The sequence below is a fragment of the Marmota monax genome, unplaced genomic scaffold, assembly GCF_021218885.2.
Source record: "Marmota monax isolate L192 unplaced genomic scaffold, Marmota_monax_Labrador192_F-V1.1 WCK01_AAM20220418_F8-fsc00107, whole genome shotgun sequence".
Taxonomy (NCBI): Eukaryota; Metazoa; Chordata; class Mammalia; order Rodentia; family Sciuridae; genus Marmota; species Marmota monax.
Window position 1 is genome coordinate 6,483,960 of NW_026693761.1, and position 15,240 is coordinate 6,499,199.

The window sequence follows — 15,240 nt, forward strand, 5'->3', positions numbered from 1 at the left end:
AATAGTAGTATTCTTTAAAGCGCAAGCTAATTTTAATTGAAAGTCTTTGAGATTTTTCATAGTTGCAAAGTTGAAATATTTGAGTGTTCCAAATCCAGTCTCATCAGGATTTTAACTCAAATTTGTAGTGAAAGCCAGTAGACTAAATTCAGGCATCTGTCTCCTCTCATCCCCAACTCCCTGTGAAAATGACAGAAAAAATTTACAGATGGAAATTTGTAAAGCCATAACAGCACTGAGGATGGGAACAGATGGAGTGACCATCAGCAAAGCAGAGACTTTACTGGTTCTAGAAGATGATGTTAATAGTTGAAGCAGGGTGAAGGAAACCCCAGTTCAGCATACCCATGAGTGAGGATGGCTAATCGAATCTATTTTTCTCTTGGAGTCCTGAAGAAACCTTAATGATGAGCTCATAGGAACAGAGAACAGAAGAGGTAATAGGACATGATATTAATTAAAGGGGTTTATATTAAAAGCCAGCTGTATATCCTACCTACACAGGCAACCCATACAATGATGGCAACATCAGTTCCCATGCTAATTTTGGAAATCAACTTCCAAAAACAATTTCTTTTTGAACTTTCAGTCTGGGAAAACTAAAGAGTTCTAATGAAAATGTTAGCACTTGATAAACTCTCCATGTTTTGATATTTAGAGAAGAAATCCAACCTGTCAGATTTGTTCACTGTCCATTGATCATAAAGTGAAGCCATATGAACATATATGGTCTCTTCCTGATCTTTTGTGGCAAGCAGATCTACTCAGAGAGAAAACTGCTCAGTGAACTAGGAGAGCCAGAAAAAAAAGAAAACAGACTGGTGACATGAAATTACATAAAATACAATACATCACATCCTGTTGCCAGATGAGTAAATGTATGGACTAATAATTCACAAAATATATAAATGCTTAGAAAAAATGTTTACCCTCTTTAAGTAATCCAAGATATAATTAGAAATAACAGATCTTCTTCCCTGCATATAATTGACAGATTTTAACAAAATTACCCATTGCTAGTAAGATGTTGTGAACAATTGTAGATACTAGGGTACACTACTTGAAAGAGCAATTGAACAATATGTGTGATGAACCTTAATCCATTCATTCATTTCTATTTCTTAGAATCTGTCTCATTGAAAGCATTTTAGATGTCGAAATAGGTGGTCATCTATTATAATATTAAGGAATTTTAAAACAGAATTATATTGTGGAATTTGGTGAATAAACTGCTGTAAATCTGCAGGATGATAGATTACATCACCATTAAAAATTAGTTATGGCTGAGTATGGTGGCACATGCCTAAAGTCCCAGCTACTTAGGACACTGAGGCAAGAGAATCATTTGGGTCCATGAGTGCAGGACCATTCTAGACAACATAACAAAACATGTCTCAAAAAAATAAAATTACAGATTTGAAGTCAACAAAACAACCGAAAAGTGTGACGTAAGAAGGAAGGGATGCAGAAGACAAAATTGTATATTACAATTTAATACACCACCCACCTGCATTGTTTGCATTTCTGTACTTGATTCTAAGACCCGTAAAGCTAGGGATCCTGATATCTAAATAACCCCACTCCAGTCCCTCTCAATGCCCAGTACAGTACCTGACTATATATTGATGGGCATAAGAAAAAAAATGACAAAGAAATCCAAGGGCAAATTAAAAGATCAGAGAGTCCACTATACAAAGAGAGAACATGTATTACAAAGCAAAATATAACATATCTTTTTATAAATCAGAAACCTTACTTAGATTGTTCTTTTAAAAAAATTCACATGCTAATACTGTTTACTAATCAACCTTTTATTAATATTTTTTCAGTATACGGTTATACGCGAGTCCTAGACAAGTAACTGCCCCCTGCCCCAGTTGCTGGGGATTGAACCTAAGGCCTTTACTATTCTACTTATTTTCAAGTTCAATAATTCAAGTATGGTTGGTCTAGTTGTTTTATTTTGATTGAATTGTTTTAATTAGCAAATTAGGTAACATCAACTTCATAGTATATCAATAAGAGAAACAAGTGGACTATGTATACACTTAATTTATAGCTCATGCACAGAATGTAAATTATACTTTTTAAAATTAGATTTTTTTTACACTTCCAGCTTGAATGTTTTTTTTTTTTTTTTTCAACTTTGTGGCTGTTAAATTTAGTAAAAAAAAAAAAAAGTGTATTTAATTTTCAAATATATATTCACATGATTCAAAATTCAATATATATGTATATTCTTTACAATTAATAATTATTAGTACTTTTCTAAACTACATCAGCAACTTATTTTGAATTAACAATTATTAATATTTTCCAAACTACATCAGCTTAATTTTTAAAAGCACAATTTAAGGACAAATGTTAAAATAGTTGTAAGTAAATACCAGCTTATTGGTCTTACTCTCCATCTTTGAGATTCTACTCTGTTACTTCCCAGTATTGCTGAAAACATTCAGAGTCATGTAGTGGCAAAACCACTGGGGTTGGTGTACCAAAACTGCTTATACTTAAGAAATACTTATATTCTTCTTTTAAAATATTTTGATATTTTAAAATACCAACAGTGTCTGGGCCCAGCTGTGCATTCTAGCTCCAGCTATTTGGGAGGCTGGGGCAGGAGGATCTCAGGGTCAAATTACCAGCCTGGGCAACTTAGCCAAGGCCATCTCAAAAGGGGCTGGGGATGTAGTTCAGTGGTAGAGTGTCCCTGGGTTCAGTCCCCAGTACCTCAAAAAAATAAATAAAGGTCAATGCTGATTTCCATCGTTTTCTTGCATCAGCTCTTCTCTCACTCCCACCCACAACCTTAAGCCCAGAAAGCTGCTCCATTTCCCTTCTTACTCGTTTCCACTTAAGCCAGAAAGTTGATTATTTGGCTTGAATGCTCTCTTCCTTTCACCACTTGTATGTAATTTATCCCCTAGTTTGATTCTTTCTTTTTTTCCTTAATATCCTTAATATTCTTTCTTTTTTTCCTTAATATCCTAATATCCTTAATATCCATCCTTCCCCCATAGTCCAGAGTCATTATCACTCTCTAGTCTCCACTTGTTTTTGCCTTCTAAATAATAGACTCTCACTTTAAAATTCCTGGTGTTCTCCATTGCCCTAAGTATAAAAATCTAAATATGTAGCTTACAGAGTTCATTTCTAGATCTTTTTCTTTGTATGGCATCACTTCTCACCATCATTCTCAGGTTCATTTGGTTTGCTAATGCTTTGCCTTTCAAGTCTCATTTAGCCATAATTTTCTCATGTGTTCTAGAAAATTTTCATTCATTTTAACCATGGTAAGGGCTTTACCTTTGTGCTACTTTTGGTAATTTTGTACTGACTGCAGGCTGTGTTTAGGAGATTCTAAAAAGATGCCAAAATGTTTAAGTTAGCTTTTATAAATACTTAGGTATTAGGTAGTTTGTATGTGCTGTTTTATTAATCTTAACTGTGTTTCAGAGAGGTAAAGTATTTGAAGCTTTCTGATTTTAAGGGTCCATGATTTGCTAGGTGAGGTGGTATACTTCACAACTCAGGTGGCTGAGTCAGGAGGATCCAAAAAATTCTGTGCTTTGCTGTCTGACATCTTGTTTGGCAAGTGAAACAAACCTAATTTTGCTGATAATGCAAAGTATAAAGCTGTCTTAAAGCAGCTTTTCAACTACCATGCCCTTAAAACAATATTTCTTTACTTAGTTTAGTCTTTGTTCTTACTTTGTGTTCTCCTTATTCAGGCTAATTTAAAAATATTAAGTTGTTGCATTTCAAAAGTGAAACAATATCTCAGGAACTTTCTTACTTTGAATATTTGTTCCTACAAAATTTGATTGCATATTTTTAAGTGGATGAAGGAACTGCTAAAGGTTTAGGTTGCCAGTTACTACTGAATATTATATTTTGTCTGGTCTTTCTTCCATCTTCTCTTTTTAATAATTAATAACCTTCTCTTTTTAATAACTAAATGATAAAGCTTTAATTATAAATAGTCATAATATAGTAGCTTCTTTGTCCCTTAAAACTTGTCAGATTTTTGGGACACTAAAAGCATGAAACATTAAAAAAAAAAAAACTGCTCAATTGGACATCATCAAAGTTAAAGACAGAAATCAGGTTAAGAAAATGAAAAGATAAACCACAAAGTGGAAGAAAATATTTTCAAAATACATTTCTGATAAAGGATTTGACTTCAGAATATATAAACAACTCTTAAAACTCACTAAAAAGACAGAAACTTTTTTTTTTTTTTTTTTTTTTTTTTAATCCAGAATGAGGTTAGGGTTGTGGCTCAGCAGTAGAGTGAGTGCTTGCCTGGCATGTGCAAGACCCTGGGTTTGATCCTCAGCACCACATAAAAATAAATAAATAAAGGTATCATGTCCAACTACAACTAAAAAATAAATATTAAAAAAATGAAGTACTAATTTGAAAAAAACGATAAATGTTTGAGCTGATATGCCAGTTATCCTGATCTGATCATTCCATATTGTGTCCATGTATTGAAACATCACACTAGGTGTCCATTTACAGTATGTCAATTACAAATTAAAACACACTCTAAGGATACTAAATATTGAATCAATCAACCAACAAAATGAGAGTGCTGATAGTACTTGTTAGTGCTACCTCTGGGTGAAAATGCTGTACTGAGATAGAACTAATTAAAAAAAAAAAAAAAAGCTAGACAGAGAATAGGTGCTCATAGATACTTGTTGAATTTAATTCATATAATCTTAAAGCCAGAGAGGATTTTAGAGATCATGTGCTTTCAGTTATTGCTTTTTCTTCTGGGAGTACATGGTGTTTTTTGCATATGCTTATTAAAGCACACGCATCAGCAGGTCTTTTGTAGTTTTTTTCTGTTAACTCCTTGAGGACAAAGACATTGATTATAAGGACCCACTTTCCCACCTTCCCTGATGCTTGGAATATATTGTAGGCACTCAAATGCTTGCTAAGTGAAAGAGTGAAAGGGAGTTTAAACTTCTCTTATCCATTATGGTAGCCATTAGTCAGTAGCTATTTTAATTAATTAGAATTAAATAAAATTTAAAATTCAGTTCCTTAGTTATACCAGCCACATTTCAAGCATTCATTTACCACATTTAGCTAGTAACTTCCATATTGGACAGAACAGAATGTTACCATCAGTTGTGAGTTTTATTGCACAGCACTGGTCTGGACTGTTTCTTCTATTTTGCAGCTCAAAATGAGCTCAGAGAAGTCAGTTGCTCAAAATCAATCCATCAGAAGCAGAACTGGGATTAAAAATAGGAACTCCTTAATCAATATTCATTTTTATTAAGTCAGCTCTGATTCATTTCAGAATTCCCGTTATATATAAGCTTATAGCTCCAGTAGTATTACAAAATATAAAAAGTTGAGAAAATAGTCTTGCATGACTGGTTGACTCCCACCTGGTTACTTGATTCAGTCTTTTAATATGCTGGATTCTCTTTGTTTACGTTTTTATTTAGAAATTTTATATTATATTCACATGATAAGTCAGTCAGTCTGCTTTCTTTTGTTAGGACTTTGCATTACTGTTAGGCTAGCTTTCCAGAAGGAACTTGAAATTTTTCTCTGAGAACATTAAATAGTATTAATGTCATCTGTTCTATAAACAGCTATGAAAATTATCTGGGCCTGGTTATAAACCTAAGCCTAAATCACTCTAACTCCTTTCAAAATAGAATGGTATATCTTGATTTTGTTGTTTTTGTTGAGTTTATTCTAACTCTTCTAAACTGTTTATTTTATCCAAATGCCTTCAACTTTTTGATTGGGTATTCTTAATGAAGATAGGAAGTGTCATATGTGAGTTGTTTATATGAAATACTTTGCATTAAATTTTAAGAGATCTTTACTAATTTGGCCTCTATCTGCTTGTGATTGGTAATGATTTACTAGAAACTTATTTACTGTTTACATCAGGAGAGGGAAGTGCTTTTAAATCTCTCACAACTTTTACCAACCAATATTTTTGTTAGATTAAGCCTCATGATGAGCTTCTTTATTACAGAAGTCTGAAGATGATAATGAACTCTAGACATATAATGAATATTGGGGGTTTTGTTCTGGTAGACAGGAAGTTTTGAGATCTTGGTAGTTTTCTTTAGTTAAGTGTTAGAAACTAGATTATTTCTTAAAATATTTCTTAAAGTTTCATATGGATACCTTAGAGTTCAAATTGGAGATTTGTGGTCCAAAGCTCCTTGACACACTTCCTGTGTGTAGTAGGCTGGAACCCATGAATGCTCTCCTATGTGGCAAAAGGGGATTTTGCAGATGAGAGTAAGTTAATAATTTTGACACAGGGAGTTTATTCAGAATTATCTGGATGGGCCCTAATTGTATAACAAGTGTCCTTATAAGTGGGGAGTACAGGGAGGTTTGACTACACTAGAAGATACTGCAACATGGCCACAGATGCATAGGTTGTAGTGGTGTAGCCAGAGGCCAAGGAAGGATTGCTGTGGTATCTAGGAGTGAAAGATGTAAGTAACAGATTCTCCCTTGGACCCTTCAGGAGAAATCAGCCTGGTGATACATAGATTTTTAGACCCTTATTTGATTCACTTTGGGTTTCTAGCATCTGAACTATAAGAGAATGAATTTCAGTTTTTTGAGCCATTAAGTTTGTGGTTATTTGTTAAAGTGGCAATAGGAAACTAGTACAGTGTGGCATTTGTTAACTAAATATATGAGGTCAGGAACTCTAGGCCTGTGGAATTCAACTCCATATCCTTAACATCCTAGAAGAGTGTCTTGTAAAAGGTAGGCACTCAGTGTATTTGGAGGGGGTGAGGACAAGGGCATGTGGGGAAAAGGGAGGAAAAAAAAGAAAGGAAACAACTCAGAGAGCTTATAATTAAAGTGAACCATATGAACATGGTGCAGGTATTTAGCTTATGGATAGAGCAGAGAAAAACAGTGGGGTTGAAGTCTTAAAGCCCACCCATAACCAAATAGGGTCTGTATATTTGAAGATAACAGTTTGAAAGGTTGAACAGTAAGATATAGAAAATAATTGAGAAATCAAATAAATTGAACAGTTTGAAACTCTAAAGATCCCTGTCTCATTTGAAGAAAAATACAAATGCATGCACACATGTATAATGTATATTTTAATTAAAATTCAGATTCATTCCTACCATTCTTAATTTATATAAGGTGTCAAGAAGGTAGTTAAGGGGACTGGACTAGTAGCTCAGTGGTAGAGTGCTTGCCTGACACCTATAAAGCCCTGGGTTCAATCCTCTGTACCACACATAAATAAAGAAAATAAAAGATCCATTGCCAACTAAAAAAGAAGACAGTTGAGTATACTCATATGTCAAGTGAGTGCAAGAAACAGCCTTGTATTATTTATGACTAATTTTAATTTTATTTTAAAAAATAAGTTGTATGTTAACATGATGCAAAAGTCAAAATGTACGAAGTGATATACAAGTTTGTTTCCCATCTCTGTCTCCCAGTGACAGTTTCCATTCTCCTAGACATCCTATTACTATTTTTATGTCCTATCAAATATATAAACAAACATATCCTAAGTATTCCTTTTTGGTTTTATCTTTTAGCAGTTCATGGTATATAAGATACATTTTTCTACTTCTTATTTTGTTTTTCACTTAATGTTTGAGCTCCTTCTATATCAATGCATAGAGCTTCCCCATATTTTATGGTGACATATTTTTCCATGTATCAGATTTACGTTTTCCACAAACATGATGGAATGTGCGTATTTCTTTACACCACTGATAGACAAATATTTTATGTCAAGGGCCCAGTATTTTAGGCTTCCAGGCCACATACATTCTCTGTTGCAAATTCTTTTAGGTTTTGTTTTATTTATAACCCTCAGAAACAAAAACCATTGTATTGTTGTTTATTTTTGTGGTAATAGGAATTGAACTCAGGAGCTTTCTACCACTGAGCTATATCTTTATTTTATTTTTATTTTCAGACCATTTTATTTTTATTTAAAACAGGGTCTTGCCAAGTTGCCAAGGCTTGCTTCTAATTTGACATCTTCCTGCCTCAACTTCCCCAGTGGCTGGGATTACTGGTGTGCACCATCACAGCCTAACATAAAATCTTTTCTTAACTCATAGGCCATATAGAAACAGTCCCAGAGAGCTGATTTGCTTACCTTTGCAAACATTTTTATCAATCTGATGAGTAAAACAATGGTGTCCCAATTTAGTTTTGTTTGTATTCCTCTTATCTGTGAGATTGAAAGTATTTACAGCTGTTCATATTTCCTTTTCTGAGATTCTTTGTATGTTTTGCGCAATTTCCGGCTGTTGATGTTAGTTATAGTAACTCTTCTTATAGGGAAATTGTTTTTTCAATGAAATGGGTGAAAAAATCCCCAGTTTATTTATTTATTTTTTTTTACTTAGTTTATAGATGATTTTGTCATGTAGAAATTTCTTTTGAGAGTTAAAAATTTATCAAACATTTTTTAACTTTTTAATTTTAGGTCTTCTCCAGCCTAAAATTATAAGATAGTTGTTTTGTGGTTTTGCTTTTTCTCTCTATGCCTTTATTATCATTTAATTCTTTGATTTACTTAGACTTTAAGTTGTTGGAGAATAGATCCAACTTTATTTTTTCCAGATAACTCACCAGTTGTCCTAACACCGTTTATTGAATTATTTTCCATCCTTCTCTCTGTTTAAAATACTACCTTTGTTACTGTACTATAGTACTATATTTAGATCTATTTCTGTATATTCTGTCCCATTGGTCTAAAATAAGCTTCACTAAATTATGTGTGTGATCATATTTTATTGAAGAAATCCGGATGCTGCTTGCCCCTATATACACTTGTTCTTTGCTTGAACTCACTTCCCATTGCAAAGGAAGAGATATCCCTACTTCTGTAAGGTCTGGGTCTCCACTTGCTGGTCCTCTCTGGGACTTCGCTCCTCAAGTCACCCTCTCTTTTGCACCATTAAATTCTCCCCCTTTTGGATGATTACTCTACAAACATTAAAAATATTAAAAAGTAACCAAACAACAAACTTTGTTCCTGATAATATTAACTCTAACCCCATTTCTCCATTCCTCTTAAAGAGTAAGAATTCATTTCTAAACCTACTCTTTAGTCCATTCCATTCTTGCCTTATTGGTGAGATAGCACTTCCTAAAGTCACCATCAGTCTCCATTTTGCCAAAACTAGTAACCAGTTAGTTATCTGTTCTGTTTCTCTTGTCACTGTATCTCGTCTCAGCCTCAGCATGATTGAGTTAACAAGCTTTGATAACTAGGATCACTCAATTTCCTCCTTCTAAACCAACCTATCATGTTGTCTCAGGGCCCTTTCCTCTGCTTCTTCATTCATCTCAATCTTATCCCTTAGAGAATTAGTTTGTTCAGTTTTGTGAATTTAAATTCAGACTGTAAATTGATATTCAAAGTTTTGTTTCTATCTCCATCCTGATCCCAGAACTCTGGACTAAAATATCCAAATTCCTACTAAAGAACTCCAATTAGGTGTCTACAACATAGGCAGATCTTTTGATTTCTTTCTTAGACCTGTTTCTTGCTAGCCTTTCTCCATCTTAGGTAATGTACCACTACACATTCAGATATTTGGGCCAAAAGCTTAGAAGTTACTCCTGCCACTGCTACCCACCCCCATCCAGTCAACTAGCCAATCCTGTCAATTGATTCTCCATCCTAGCCTGGCCTTGAGCAGGACAACTTTAGTGACCTGGATTTCTTATTTATTATATGAAGTTGAAATAGCATATACCTCATAGGATTGTTAATATATGGAGTATGGTACTCAAGTTAGCATGTACAGAGTGCTCAGAATAATGTCTAGCACTTAGGGAGTGGTCAATAAATGTTTATTTTTGTTATCCCCAGGATAGCTAGTAGCTAACAAGTAATTATACTTGTACTAGTTGTAGTAGTGAAGCTAGTATTCTTATTATTTCTGCTAATGCCACTGCATCCCGAATCTCTTTCCTCTCTTGCATGGACTCCTGGGATAGCCTCCTTCTATATCAACTCTTTATCCCATTACCTTCTTATTTTTTTCATTGTACTTAGGACTAATATTTGTGTATGTATCTTTAAGTTCTAGTAGGAAAAGGCATTGGCTGCTTACCATTTAAAACAACATCTAGTATTTCAGTTTGTATCTTCAATGTCCCACAAAGATCGTTTGTTGAAGGCTTAGTGCCCAGCCTCTGACACTATTGGGAGGTTATAGAACCTTTAGCAGGTGTGATTTAACGTAAGGAAGTTAGGTGATTGGGAGCATGCTATGAAAGAGGTATTGGACCCAGCCCCTCCTCTCCCTCTATTTGCTTCCCAGCTACCATGAGGTAAGCACGTTTGCTGTACCATGCCATCTCTGTCATGATATTTTGCCTCACCACAGGCCAAAAACAATATGACCAAGTAATCATGTCCTTAAACCTCTGAAACCACAAGCCAAAATAAATCTTTTACCTGTTAAGTAGATTTTCTCAGGTATTTTGTCACAGCAACAGAATATTAACATGCCAGTATTAAGTAGCTAAGTTGTATAGTACCAGGTTTATTTAATGGGGAGCAAGGAATATTTCCTTGGTGGGAATTGCTTTTCCTGGATGGTCTCTTAGAAAATCTCTGATGTGCCACTCATCATTATTAGGGAATGTCTGTACTTTGGAAAAAAATGTCCTTAGAAATCTTTGTCTATTTCTGAGTCACAGACTATATTTTAAATTGTTCTGGAAGAAAAAGTGTTTTAACCCATTTGGTGTAACTGCTTAATGTGTGCTCATCCTCCCTCCCTCCCTCCCTCCCTCCCTCTCTCTATCTCTCTCTCTCTCCCCCTCTCCCTCCCTCCCTCCCTCCCTCCCTCTCCCTCTCCCTCCCTCCCTCCCTCTCCCTCTCCCTCTCTCTCTCTCCCCCCCCACTTCCTCCCACCCCTGCGTGTGCATGCGCACACACACATAAACACACACCTTAGAGTATTAATTGATTTGGTAACACCCTGAGCACATGTGGTACTTACTGTTTTAAAAATAAAAGTTACATAGCCATAAAATGATTGTAGCTACCAGCAACTGGGGATCATAATAGTGAAAAGAAATCATTTTCTTATTTGTTTAGAAACACCAGCAGTTGACAACCCCCCCCCCCCATAAACTGTTTCAGACTTGGTATCTTTCCGATTTTTGGTTAGTAATCTGTAGTACTTTCATTATTACTTTTTTGTTGTTGTTGTTCTTGATGGACCTTTATTTTATTCATTTAGTTATATGCCGTGCTGAGAATTGAATCCAGTGCCTCGCACATGCTAGGCAAATGCTCTACCACTGAGCTACAACCCCAGCCCATTATTACTATTTTTGAGTAGTGATGATCATTCAGAATCTAATGACCATGTTCTCAGTACCCAGATGAAAAGATGGGGCTTCATCTTTGAGTTGTATTGAACCCTTAGCCTAAAAATGTAGATTAGATTACTTTTTGTCATACCTTCATAGTGAAGCTGCTTCTGCTCTAATCATTATGATATAATAATAATAACTGAATCAAAAATTGCATGTATGGTGTGAGCTCAGTTTTGCTGAGTATAGTGAAAGCAGTCTCAAAGGAAGTGTGTTAACATGCTCATGCTGGTAAATGAATACTAGGATTGTGGTTTGTTTGAATGTTTTTCAGTAATGGACAAGTGCCCTACCACTGAATTACATGCCCTGCTGCTTTTCTGTATTGGTCACAAATAGACATATAGGTATAACTTCTGGGTGAGACTTGAAATAAGGCCTCGCTCTTAGATTCCAATACAACTGATATGTTAGGCACATATCTGTGGCCTTTACTTGTAATAGGCAGCAGTAGCTGCTTTACATCAATTGGGTCTGAAGCATTCCTCAAGGTTAAGTCTGGCTATCTACATTTGTAGTCATTCATTGAACAGACATGCACTGAATGACTAATTTCACCAAGTAGTGTTGCTTATATTAAGCATAAGTTAAACCAAATAGGTCCTGCACTCAGATTGTTTCTCGTATTCTGTACCAGAGAAGACCCATATAGAACAACTACACAATTAAGTGATTTCAAGTTGTGATAAAGGGCTTTAAAAGAAACGTAGCAGATATTATCTGAGAATACAGGGCAGGGGAAAGCCTTATTTGTATTGAGAGTTTCAAGTAAGGTGAGACCAGAAGTTAGCCAGATCAAATAAAAATATGCCAAACAGAGGAAAACTACATGGCAAAGTGAGAGGCAGAGGAAAGAATTTAAGGAACAGACGGAGACCAGCATATGTTTGATGTAGCTGAGCTAAGAAAGATGGGCACAGATAGGGAAGTAAGCAGGGTTGGGCATAGTTCTGTGAGCTGCAATTTAGGAAAACTATCTGTAACCTAAACAAGTCAGAAACATCCCCTCTATTCTCTAATAACAAAAAAGTCTCTTTGCTTGGGCCTCCATGTACACTTGAGATTGCCGTGACCCTGCAGCCTTTTTTCCCCTAATGCCCAGTACCATGGCCAAAGGTGACTGAGTACTATTAAAACCATATTACTACAGCTTCTGCAGAAATCTGGTCTTCTCCACACTGAACACCTAAATGTCTTAAACAAATGCATAGTCTGAGGAAAGTGAGGGCATGTTAGGCCCAAGTATTTAATTTAGATTGTCCATTCCAGGAAACACAAATGTTTTAGTAATGGTACTTTTGAGTATGCAGTGTTGTATTCAATTTATAGTTCTGTTGCCAAGTTGTTGGAATATGGTCTGTCTTGTAACATGACAAGCCTTTCAGTGAGTTCCTTAACCTAAGGCATGGCAGTCGTTTTTTGGTCATTTATTTCTTCCTGAAATCAGAAGGAGCATCTCTCTAAGTATTGCCAATATGGATTAATATGAAACAGTGATTCTTTAACCTGTTTTCATAATTTGTGTGAATGTATTCCAGTGTAACAAGTACCTTGTTATTGCCAGCATGTGATTGCACTGGGAACTCTACATTTGGTCACAGCTCATTATGGAAATGATTATAAGAGAAATGCCCTTGAGTCATTTGCTTGTTTCATTGTCATGGCATTCTCTGATAAGTGGTTCTTTCCCTAAGTGAGCACACTTCATTTGCCATCTGTTTATAATCACTGCAGAATGAAAACTAGTATCATGAACCCTAGGGACATCATATCTCTTTCCTACACTGGAATTCTGAGGAAGAATATACTGAGCGTTACTTGTCCTTTCGTTCTTCTTAGATCCTTCTTAATCCTCCAGTGAAAACTCGACAACATACAATGGCTGCAAATAAGCCCAAAGGTCAGAATTCTTTGGCCTTACACAAAGTCATCATGGTGGGAAGTGGTGGTGTGGGCAAGTCTGCTTTGACTCTTCAGTTCATGTATGATGAGGTAAGCACTAACTTCATAATGAGTATCAAAGTCTGGCTTTGAGAGAATATTCACTAGCTTAGTTTTGGTGCTATTTTGTATAGATTCCTTGGATCCTTAAAAGCTACTCATAATGTATTTTTCCATTTTTAAGTTCAGAGCCAACATATGTATATGACTTCATTTTACAAGTCAAGAACTCAAGATCCTTAAAAACCTCAGACTTTAAAAACAGAACAAAACTGAAAACAGTATTCTTTTTTTTTTTAAAGTAATCTACTTTAGATCTTAAATTTTAGTCCTTTTAATGAAGACTCCCACCTTGAATTAATAGGACTGGTAGATGCAGAACCTTATTGAGACTTGAGGTTAACATATATAAAATGTTCTTTAATGATCTCAATGGAAAAGTTAGTTTTTATTTTGGATTTGATGTGGCATCATACATCTTTAACCAGGTGAAGACCATATCACTAAAATTTGTAATTATTAGGCTACAAATTTATGTGCATGTATTTATATCAGATTTTATTATCCTTCAGTTAAGGTTTCAGCCTATATAAAACAATATATTCTTTTCCTAGAGGACCTCCATCAAGTCTTAATGATTTAAGAATTAATAATTCAATTTAAACATTTATCCTCAGCACTTCCTCTCAGTAGAAACCAGGTTTTATGGTGGCAACATACTCTTTTTTACTTAATTCTCATAACAATCCTGCATGGTAAGTAATGGCACACCATTTCACAAGGAAGAAAAAAACCTCAGAGAGATTATCCACTTAGCCCTAGAAGGGCAAGTATTACAAGTGTTATACCTGGTTTTCTGCAAAATATAATCCAGCAAATTTCACCACCCCAAGTCTTTTTTTTAATTGTCTGTAATTTACATTTCTTTCACACACACTCCAAACCCTCAGATTCATTCATTTTTCTGATTGTTGCAAGTAACTATGAAAAAAAGTTTAGGGAGAAGGAGGATTGAAGTGGTACTTCAAATGAAATTACTGATTCATTCATTCAGTTGTTTTTCACACTATTCATTTGACAGTCTTTTCTCAAACTAATCCTTTTATCAGTCCCCTTCTTGACAGTAAAGAAGCCAAAAGTAAGAATATCCACATGCCTAACTTTTGATGATGGTTAAGCACGGTGTTAGAATATAAATGTAGTAAAATGTTGAATAACTTTTGCAGTTACAAAATACTGTCCATTTTCTAAATAATTGTTTATGAGTGTCTACCAGTCTAGATGCTGTTCTAGGCTTTAAAGATACAGCTCTGAGAAGCATATCCAAAGTCTTTGCTTTCAAGGGTTAAATTCTAGTGGTGGGATATGGAAATTAAGCAAATAAGAAAATATCAGATGATAAAAATATTTATAGAAGCTAGTAAAAAAAACCCCACAAAATAACTGTGTATACATGTGTGTCCATACATATGTGCTAACAGTGTTGTCAAAGGGTTCATTAAGATACATGAAAGAAATTTATGAAGTTGATGACAGGAGCAGGAATGTAAAGTTGCTTAATTGTATTATTTGAAAAGTCAAGTTTGGGAAGAACTCTCACAAGTCCAAGCTTTGACCTCCTATAGAGTAGCATAAGTCACTTTTATTCATTTCATTTTGGAGAAAGAAAAGACTTAATGGTACTTTCATACTTACCTAAATATTGACCTATAAGTTATTTCCACAGTTCTAGCACAAAAATTTATATTTAACATCTCATAGGAAGGTGTTCTTATAAATTTAATAAAATATATGTTTAATAGTTTTGACATGTATAGTAATTTTTTAAGAAAGCAAAAGGCATAATTTTCAAGCTGTAAGCAGTCTAGTGGTAATAACAGTTCATCCCCCATTTTTTATAATTAA

General features: G+C 34.8%; 1 protein-coding gene across 3 annotated transcripts in view; it reads left to right on the top strand.

Moving 5' to 3' along the window:
* Rala (RAS like proto-oncogene A) overlaps nucleotides 1–15,240 on the top strand; it is a 61,977-nt gene that overhangs the window by 30,571 nt on the left and 16,166 nt on the right. For all 3 annotated transcript variants that reach the window (XM_058584459.1, XM_046460612.2, XM_046460610.2), the window contains exon 2: nucleotides 13,234–13,386. In XM_058584459.1, the coding sequence (XP_058440442.1) occupies nucleotides 13,273–13,386 (114 nt within the window). In that variant the 5' untranslated portion in view covers nucleotides 13,234–13,272. The remainder of the gene's footprint in view (nucleotides 1–13,233; nucleotides 13,387–15,240) is intronic.